Consider the following 9856-nt stretch of genomic DNA (forward strand, 5'->3'; position numbering starts at 1 on the left):
AATAAAAAGGCGGGGTTATTCATTGACTGACGTTAGCTTCGTCCAGAAAAATTGGTTCATTAAACACTAACCACTGAACATGCGCTGTAGAGAGTAGGCGGGACTTCCTGATACTTTTAGCATTTCGGCCTCTCTCGTTGAAGGGCACTTGTTCAATTTCGTGCACGGTGAAGGTAAGAATAGTGACAATCAATATAACATCTAGCTTTATTCATTTCCCTACGTTTTATAACAGCGTTGTCCAGGACGCTGTTGCTTGTGGTGTCTCTAAAATGCCCGTTTAGTTTGTCAGTACAAATTAATCTTGCTAGCCAATATTGCGAACGTTAGCGAGGTAGCAAATAATCTGGCTTGAGCTAACGTTAACCTCTAGTGGTAGCTAGCTAGCTACTGCCTGCCAGGTAAAGTTTTTGAATGAAAGTGAACCAGCTAACAAACTAACAATACCCACACAAATATAGCAGTCCGCTTTGGGTTGAATGGTACCACACAATTGCATGATATAATTACTGTAACTAGCTAACGTTACGTTAGCTCATTTGTTTTCACTGTTGTGGGAAGAAACTGCCTGGCTTGCAGACCGTTAGGCTTGTCAACTAGGGCTACTGAGCGTCAATGTTTGATAGGCAAGTTGTCTTGAGTAATTATTCTCCCCCCGAGTACTGACATTAACGTCTTGCGCGTGGGTGTTAGAAATAGGCAATTCCATAATTTGTGGTTGGCATTACTTTTACTTGCCCTCTGTAATCCTCCCACTATTAATGCATTGTAATTGACTGAGTAATCTATTTCTCTCTGGACCAGCTACTATCCAACATGGGCGGACACGACGCAGGAACCAGTCACCAGTTTACTGGTTTTGCCAAGTACTTCAATGCATACACAATCACAGGCAGGAGGAACGTAAGTTCATGCATGAATTACTGTGCAAGATGGTGTACAACCAGTTCACATTCTCACAAAGGTCACACGTGTGTTATTCTGTCCACAGTGTGTCTTGCTCACATATGCAAGCATAGCCACCATTGCCCTCTTCTTCAAGTTGAAGCCCAAGAAACAGGCGGCTGTCACGGCAAAGTGATGTGAGTGTATTGCATAGGATACCGTCAGTTTCTCGTACCCATTTTGTAAAGACTGCACTGTTTTATTCAGGAATGTGTATGACTAATCGGGAGTCTTTGTATGGACAATACATGTTTCTGCCTGGTGGAAAGCTAACTGTATATTTCCAATGTGTTCTTGTTTCCCCACAGGTGTCCTGACTGTTCTGTAGTATAGTGGTCGGAAGTTTGGCGGCATGTGCTTGTAAGAAATAAGGCCATTATTTGGCATCACTGTGTTATTAACAATAAAAACAATGTAAAATGTAACCCACCAAGTCATTAAAAAAGTGTTTTATTTACACAATATGCACCAGTATAAAATACTCTATACAACATGACAGCTACATAAAGCTGTTTGTGGCAGTGAAACATGGTCTCTTTAATAGGCTAGTAATGGCACTCTTTTTAGGGGAGTAGGGTGACATTGCACCTAGACACTGGTCCTGGGTCAGTTTTGCATTTCCCCACTAAGGATTAAGATTTGAGAGGACAAGCTTATCCTGGATCTGTATCTAGGGGCAGTTTCACCCCTGAGCCATTTTAGGCTGGGTGGGCTCAATCAGATCCTAGATCAGCTTGATGGTGCTGCAGCTTTTGGAGCAACCATGATCCTTAGGTCTGCATCACAGTAGACACACTTCAGTTGGGCATTTTGCTTTGATCCACTGTGGTTGGATAAGACTTTTGTAATTTCTCATCTCACACAACCCCAGTTTTTTTTTTTTTAGCAGGGGGTTCTCTGAATGTCCTCATGGGTTGTAGGCCCCTGCAGCCAGCAGTAGGTTCCTGCGGGTGAAGTGCAGGTGAATGACCGGGGTGGACTTGGTCATGTAGGTGCCTAGCAACAGCTCCTGGGAGTTCTCTGGTAGATGGATGTGACCTGTTGCTGCGGTGAAGTCATCCAGCTCCACATCATCAAAGGCCTTCAGTGTATCCCACAGTTTAACAGTGTTATCCATTGAGCCTGGAAAATATTATATAAGTGGAGTGGTGGAAAACTACAAGCATACATTTCTTGTAGACCCAATATCCCCCTAAACCATACTGTGCTTGCTCAGATATTTTCTTTTCACATTGTCTTTAAGTATGGTGGGTGCATGACCAGGCCAGCACAAAGGGCTCAGTAGTGTGAAAAGGCTATTTATTACATGTCAGTAAAGGGACACCAACCTGAGGCTAGTATCTCTCCGTCCCTGCTGAACTTGAGGGCGTAGATGGTGTCAGTATGTCCCTTCAGCTCTCCGACCATCAGGCCGTGACCAACGTCCCACAGTAGAACCCTCCCGTCAGTTGCTCCCGAGGCCATGAACTTCCCATTGGGTGAGAAGGCCAAGGAATGAATGGGGCCCTGGGAACCAAACCGGTTTGAGATATGGAGGTTGTAACATCACACATACTACTCTTATTGTGTACAGTATGCAATAAGTTATTTCAAATTGTACAAAAGGACATGTTACTCAGGGTTGTGAAAAATGAATTTAGGCTGTTCCTCCTCCCTTTCAAGGTGTAGTCTCCCATTTTGTGCCTACTAAACCTTGAACACCAAACCATCTTATGAGACATTCTATTGGGAGAGAACAGATCACCAAGTACCCTACGACCTTGAACTCTTCGTACCTTGTGACCCGTGAGGATGCGGACACAGTTTCCAGTCAGGACGTCCCAGAGGCGGATGGTACGGTCAGCTGAACCCGTGGCCACGTAGTTGGAGTTAGGGTGAAAGCGGGTGCACGTGATGTCAGCCAGGTGACCAGCGAACATACGCAGGGGCTGGTAGTGGTCAGTCGCCCACAGACTGCGGAAGAAGACCAAGCAAAACCTCAAAGACCAGTGGCTGTTTTCTTGTGACCCGTCAGGTAAACAAAACCAAATTATAGTCAGGCTTTTTCTCTAGACATAAATTAAGCCTTGAAAGCCCTGTCAATAGAAGATTTCCATTGAACATCCTTTTCAGTCCAGGAAACAGGCCCAAATAATGCCATTCATCAATTGCATTGAAACAAATGGAACATTAGGTATTTATAAGGGTTCTTACCGAGCGACTCGGTCATGTCCCCCAGAGATAAAGTAGTAACCATAGGGTGAGAACTGAGTGTCCCAGACAGGGTAGTTGTGTCCTTTATACCCCACCAGACAGGTGAACGTCTGCAGACTCCACAGTCTGACCGTACCGTCCTCAGAACTGGACAACAGGTAGTTCCTAAAAATACATGATTAGAGGAGAATTGAAGTTAACCGTAGAAATAAGAACACTAGAAAAGACCGTAACTCTAGTGTTTCAAATCTCTATGAAGTTTACAGTTTGAATTAACTATGTATCCTTGCCTCCTAACATTAGTCCAATACGCCACACTACATGATACACCCAGGTCCAGGACAGATTAAGCATAGTCCTGGACTAAAAAGCCCTTAGACCAGGGGTGTCAAACAGTGTCGTTTCTTGACTGTCCAGCTAACTAATAATCACTAGACAGTCAGGGAGCATAAAAATTCCATTAACACTGTATAGTGGACTCCTTTTTAGAAACATTTGACGTCAAGGAAATAAGACAGCTTCAGTGCGGCCTTCCAAACTAGAGGTCGACCGATTAATCAGGGCCGATTTTAAAGTTTTCATAATCGGAAATCTGTATTTTTGGGCGCCGATTTGCAGATTTAAAAAAAATATATATATATATATATATTTTTTTTTTAGACCTTTATTTAACTAGGCAAGTCAGTTAAGAACACATTCTTATTTTCAATGACGGCCTAGGAACGGTGGGTTAACTGCCTTGTTCAGGAGCAGAATGACAGATTTTCACCTTGTCAGCTCGGGGGATCCAATCTTGCAGCCTTACAGTTAACTAGTCCAACGCAATAACGACCTGCCTCTTTCTCGTTGCACTCCACAAGGAGACTGCCTGTTACACGAATGCAGTAATCCAAGGTAAGTTGCTAGCTAGCATTAAACTTATCTTGTAAAAAATAATCAATCACAATCACTAGTTAACTACACATGGTTGATATTACTAGATATTATCTAGCGTGTCCTGCGTTGCATATAATCTGACTGAGCATACAAGTATCTGACTGAGTGGTGGTAGGCAGAAGCAGGCTCATAAACATTCATTCAAACAGCACTTTAGTGGGTTTTGCCAGCAGCTCTTCGTTGTGCGTCAAGCATTGCGCTGTTTATGACTTCAAGTCTATCAACTCCCGAGATGAGGCTGGTGTAACTGAAGTGAAATGGCTAGCTAGTTAGCATGCGCTAATAGCGTTTCAAACGTCACTCGCTCTGAGCCTTGCAGTGGTTGTTTCCCTTGCTCTGCATGGGTAACGCTGATTCGAGGGTGGGTGTTGTCGTTGGTTCGAGCCCAGGGAGGAGCGAGGAGAGGGACGGAAGCTATACTGTTACACTGGCAATACTAAAGTGCCTATAAGAACATCCAATAGTCAAAGGTTAATGAAATACAAATGGTATAGAAGGAAATAGTCCTATAATTCCTATAATAACTACAACCTAAAACTTCTTACCTGGGAATATTGAAGACTCATGTTAAAAGGAACCACCAGCTTTCATATGTTGTCATGTTCTGAACAAGGAACTGAAACGTTAGCTTTCTTACAATAGCACATATTGCACTTTTACTTTCTTCTCCAACACTTTGTTTTTGCATTATTTAAACCAAATTGAACATGTTTCATTATTTACTTGAGGCTAAATAGATTTTATTGATGTATTATATTAAGTTAAAATAAGTGTTCATTCAGTATTGTTGTAATTGTCATTATTACAAATAAATAAATACAAATCAGCCGATTAATCAGTATCGGCTTTTAAGGTCCTCCAATAATCGGTATCGGCGTTGATAAATCATAGTCGGTCGACCTCTATTCCAGACCTCATTGAAGATCGAATGCGGCCCCCGGGGCAAAATCAGTTCGACACCCCTTACCATATACATTCTCCATTGAGCATTCTTCATAGTCCAGGACCAGATTTAATCTGAGTTTGGGAAAGTGTCCCCCCCACTGATCACTTTATAGCATCTTACCTGTCAGGGCTGAAGCTGATGCCGTATACTGGTCCACTGTGTCCGTACAGGATCTTAGACTCACTGGCCGTCTTCTCATCCATGATCCTCTCCAACACGTCATCAGACTCTTTATCAATATTACTCAGGTCTACAGGGAGATGAGAGAGAGAGAGAGGGAGCAGATTTAAAGTCATGGTTACTATCAATTTATGTGCAAGCTTATGATCTCAAGTTCAACAATGGTTATAGATGGCTTGTGGAATGCTACTTTCAGCCTTGGTCATAACATGTGTTTGGATGTGTGCACGATGTATTGTGTGTTATCCCTGTGGTCACCGTTGTCATTTACCTGCTGCAGATTTGACCCGGCGTAGTTTCTTGGGTGTGACGCTCCACACCCTAACGGTGGAGTCAGCGAAGCCCCCCGCGATCAGACTGGAGTCATCTGTGAAGTCCACCGCTGTCAGACCCTACAGGTCAAAGGTCAAGACAGAATGTTACCGCATTGTTTTGTGGTAATACTGTGAGTAAAAGTTTTATTCACAATATTAAATACTGATGCTTTATAAGCTTCATGTTGAGAACACTGAGCTCATCACAAAGTTTTTGTCAACATTGAAATCAAGTTATACTTGTATACTAATAAAGTTGTCATTCAAACATTCAAAATCCATATCCAAGCATGGCTGACCTGGTAAGCGTTGAGGAAGGAGTAGAAACAGATGGAGGGTAGGTTGTCTGGGCCCAGACGAATCTTCTTCGTGGCCTCCTTCATGTTCATGATCTTATCCAGCTTGTCAGAGTCCTTCAGCTCGGGGAGGGGGATTCTTGGATATTAAAAATGAACACGGTCAATTTATACATCATTCATAAGTCATAGTCAGGCAGTAACAGTTGTTTCAATGGGGAGGGACTGCAAATGCTAACAAGCTTCGTGGCTAACTCTAGTGCAGAATACAAATGTTGTTTGTGGTCTCTGAAACATAAGGAAATCTGAGCTGTGTTCATTAGGCACCAAATGAACACTGACTGAAACAGGGACTACCTGGACTGGTCCAATAAGAAATAAACATGTTCATTTCCCCTAGCAAAACGGTTCGCTAGGGCGTGTGCACTAAGGAAAACAACTCCTAACTAAAGAAATGTGTGTCAGTGGTGATGTACCTAGTTTGTTGGGGTGCGTTGGGGTCCTGTTTCTTGCTCTTGGAGCCCATGCTGTCCTTCTTCGGTTTCTTCTTCTTGGGTTTGCCCTCCTCATTCTCTGCCTCCTCATCCTCATCGTCCAGAGGTACCTCGATCTCTGGCTCCTTCAGAAGACCATAGAACACCTGCACAACAGCCAGGAGTGGTACAGTAAGTCTAGTCAGTACAGATCAATGCTCTCAATCAGCAAATACAGTAATGCGTATCTGAAATTTAAAATAAAAAGCCTTGCTCACTGGCTTACTTACACCTACATTGACAACACTATCACTTTAAAACAAACCAACTATTACAGACCCCCCCCCCCCCCCCCACATACACACACACCCACCTTGGCTTTGTTGGCATCTCTCTTGCCCTCCCCCGCCAGACTGCCCGACATGGCATCAATCTGACTTTTACTCCGAGGCATCCCGTCAAAGATATCAATATAGAGATGTTCCTGTATAATATTCCAGATCTGGTTGTTCTGACGTTCCTGCAGGTGCCTCTTCAACAGCTGGTAAGATAACATACGATACGTTATTGTCAACTGCCACAGAGACCTTGACATTTCTGGTTTTCCAAGACTACTTACCTGGTAGGAGTCTCGGGAGATGCGGAGGACAAACTTGCTGGTCCTGAAGTCCAGCATGGTCTCGTTTCCCTTCATGTGTTCCTTCTTGGACATGCTGGAGAGGATGCGGAGGTCCTCCTCGTAGTAACACTCCTGGTCACCGCTGAACCTGAGGTAGGGAGAGACAGCAGGGAGCAGAGTCAGTGGATCTAACATCTAAATAACGCATTCATAGTGTCACATTACACTGAGTTAGGCAGCTACAAATAGAACAGGTTGTTTCCCATTTGATTGTGGAACTCCCTAAAAGTCCCTGACAAATCAATACACCAGTTGGACCTACAATCAATAAAAGACATGTACTTGACAGGCAGGAACTTTGGAGACACTACAAAGGAGCAACAACAGTACCAGTCCACAACACTTACTTTTCAAAAAACTGTTTAGCCTCATTCTCGTGGTTGTTGTAGACCAGCTCCAGGTACATGTGGACAAACAGTGGGTAGAAGACCTGGGAGAGTTCAGCTCTGTGGCAGTCCAGGACAGACTCTATAAACTTCTTCAGGCCGTTATAGTAGAGTGGGTAGAGGACAGGGTCCCCCTGCTGGCTATAGGCCGACAAGACAACGTTGACGTCTGGTTGGTCTTCCCCACCTGATGCTGCCACCACTGTACAAGCACAGTTGTTAGAAGAATGAAAATATATTGGAGTAGCTAACTAACAGTAATAGAACTATTGGTCTTACCCATAGTACTTTCGGGGTTGGGGTGCTGCGACTAGTAAAGGCCCAGTGCACTACTTTTGTGAAAACAGAAGCTAAATGTATTTGAGTGTTTACCTGCGTTTGTAACCAGAGTCTGATAATTATCTGTACAAAACCGTTAACTTGTGGAACATAAAAATACTTGTTTGATATATGTTTTCCAGTTTCTTGAAATACTAAGAAAATGCAACTTATTTCTTTGTGAAAAGTGAAAATGGTCTATTCATTCCTTTTCCATTTCAGTAGACGGTTCTTATCCAGAGCAACTTAACTGTAGTGATGCATACATTTTTCATACTGCCCCCCCCCCCCCCATGGGAATCCAACCCACAATCCTAGCATTACAAGTGCCATGCTCTACCAACTGAGCCACATCAGAATCCACTTGATGTCTCAATGTACTCAATTACTGTATTATACTTGTTTTTCTTCATGGTGATGGAAAGTCTACCGGTACTAACCTAGATCACCAGCCTATGTACAATACAGTCATGTACATTTACATTAAGTGGTTTGTAAGGATGGTCAATTGGGTTTTTTCTATTTTATTTGGTCAAGAAAAATATTAAAACACTGCCCTCAAATATAAATGTTTGAGGATGGGGTTTTGTTCTTTCTGGATTCCATTAGAATGACAATCGCGGGGACGGGGCGACAACTCTTACAATTGCAACTATTGAATTCTGCAGGATACTGTTCTGAATTATACAACTACCTTTTTTGCCAAAGCAGAGATGCTGGAGGGAAAAAAGTGCTTCACGGTAACAGACCTCTATTTCAGTCCGCTTATACTAGTAAAGGCAGAGGGCACTACTTTTGTGAAAATCATTTTCTGCAAAAATATTACTATTTTGCATTACTATTTTTTTATTCTGATTTTTTTCAGGGGGTGCTCCTACTTCCCGTGGCTATGGTCTTATCGCAAATAACTGTTTTCATTCATCTACCAGTATGAGGAACAAAAACAGCAGTTTCAGGACTGGCTGTCAAGCTCTCTCGTGTTTTATTCATTCAACAGTAAGCCAACTGGCAATAACAAATCAATTGCATTGCATGCCCTTGTGAATACGCAAAGTTATAATCATTTATTTGGTATCTTAGCTGGGTAGCTAGCTAACAAGGCAAATAAAAACAATACGCATGACTTTTGAATGTGATCGCACGAGACCTTTTGGGGGTGCCGTGGCCGGGGGTGCGACGGGGGTGGCGATTGACACTCGGCTGAGGAGAGAGTTGGCATCCCCCCCATCAGCACCGACACTTGGGACGCCACCCGATCCAGCTCCCGCCGACTCGGATACCGGGGAATCATCTGCATCTGCAGATAAGCCCGCTTCTCGCCGCAAAATGTCGACCGACTCTGTCAATTTATTCCTCTTGAGAAATTGCAACACCGCGAGCAGTGTCTGTTGATCTTCACCCGATCCCGCAGGAGATTTCGATTTACCGCCCGAAGACGTAGAACCGGGTGACGAAGAGTTTGCATTGATGTTTCCAGACCCATCGTTTGTTATTTCTGTTTTTATGTCTTTTTCGACCTCCAGATTGAGCTGACCATCTTGCACAGCCGCCATTTTCGAAATGAAGTGCGCATGTACGGGCAAAATAAAGAAACGTGGACCGCACAATATCTGCCATTCTGATTGGTCCTCCGAAAGAAGAAATTGTAGTTTCGTTGGTTCTCAGTGGTGTAGGCGAATTCTTAGAGAACCGTCATTCCTGTACAGCAGCCAATCAAAATTCGAGTTTATAACAATTTCTATTTTTATTTTTAGAAACTATTTATTATGGCCAACTCATATTTCTTGATTGTAGAAATATTGTGCTATGATGTTTACATTTTTGTATCATATGAAAATCTTGTATTAATAACTTAGTTAACATTGTTGAAGAGGACAGCTAATAGCTTAGAGGTAAATATTGCTTTTAGTTTTAGTTAGTATATATTTTTCACCTGCTGACAAAAATATACAAAAAATGATTATCCTTGACTGGGGATCTGTGATCTATATGTGCCAGTCATGTGTCAGTTGTACCAGTAGATGGCGCTTTGGGCCCACTGTCACTTTCCCTGACGTTTGAGAGAGAGATCAAATCTCCTTAAAGGGATTCGGCAATACCGGTATATTTTTTTATTGCTGATGTTTGTAATGAAATGGTGTAAAAGAAAAGAAAGAAAAAGCAATACATTTTTTTTATTCTAGTAATTTA

The 9856-nt window shown here is 42.8% G+C and overlaps 2 protein-coding genes across 2 annotated transcripts; one reads left to right on the forward strand and one right to left on the reverse strand.

Moving 5' to 3' along the window:
* Positions 1-104: 104 nt before the first annotated feature.
* LOC139424523 (ATP synthase membrane subunit K, mitochondrial-like) lies at positions 105-1370 on the forward strand. The gene is made up of 4 exons (XM_071176448.1): positions 105-173; positions 805-903; positions 992-1082; positions 1254-1370. Exons 2-3 carry the CDS (start codon positions 817-819, stop codon positions 1079-1081), a joined length of 177 nt encoding a protein of 58 aa, XP_071032549.1. The 5' UTR covers positions 105-173; positions 805-816; the 3' UTR covers position 1082; positions 1254-1370.
* An 8-nt stretch (positions 1371-1378) lies between these two features.
* Positions 1379-9298, reverse strand: LOC139424522 (transcription initiation factor TFIID subunit 5-like). The gene is made up of 12 exons (XM_071176447.1): positions 8814-9298; positions 7310-7550; positions 6903-7050; positions 6657-6824; positions 6287-6450; positions 5814-5949; positions 5472-5592; positions 5141-5270; positions 3139-3303; positions 2721-2898; positions 2274-2451; positions 1379-2067 (listed from the first exon to the last, which is right to left on the reverse strand). Exons 1-12 carry the CDS (start codon positions 9217-9219, stop codon positions 1853-1855), a joined length of 2250 nt encoding a protein of 749 aa, XP_071032548.1. The 5' UTR covers positions 9220-9298; the 3' UTR covers positions 1379-1852.
* Positions 9299-9856: the final 558 nt, after the last annotated feature.

This window comes from Oncorhynchus clarkii, chromosome 13 (genome assembly GCF_045791955.1).
Source record: "Oncorhynchus clarkii lewisi isolate Uvic-CL-2024 chromosome 13, UVic_Ocla_1.0, whole genome shotgun sequence".
In the NCBI taxonomy this organism is placed as follows: domain Eukaryota; kingdom Metazoa; phylum Chordata; class Actinopteri; order Salmoniformes; family Salmonidae; genus Oncorhynchus; species Oncorhynchus clarkii.

What these genes read in the sequence shown, in the direction of transcription:
- LOC139424523 (XM_071176448.1), top strand. Translation starts at nt 817, where the DNA reads ATGGGCGGACACGACGCAGGAACCAGTCACCAGTTTACTGGTTTTGCC. An exon ending in CAATCACAGGCAGGAGGAAC is followed by an intron (nt 904 to 991) that starts GTAAGTTCATGC and finishes TTCTGTCCACAG; the next exon opens with TGTGTCTTGCTCACATATGC.
- LOC139424522 (XM_071176447.1), bottom strand. Translation starts at nt 9,219, where the DNA reads ATGGCGGCTGTGCAAGATGGTCAGCTCAATCTGGAGGTCGAAAAAGAC. An exon ending in CCGGGTCAAATCTGCAGCAG is followed by an intron (nt 5,271 to 5,471) that starts GTAAATGACAAC and finishes ATCTCCCTGTAG; the next exon opens with ACCTGAGTAATATTGATAAA. An exon ending in CGGAGAGATACTAGCCTCAG is followed by an intron (nt 2,068 to 2,273) that starts GTTGGTGTCCCT and finishes AATATTTTCCAG; the next exon opens with GCTCAATGGATAACACTGTT.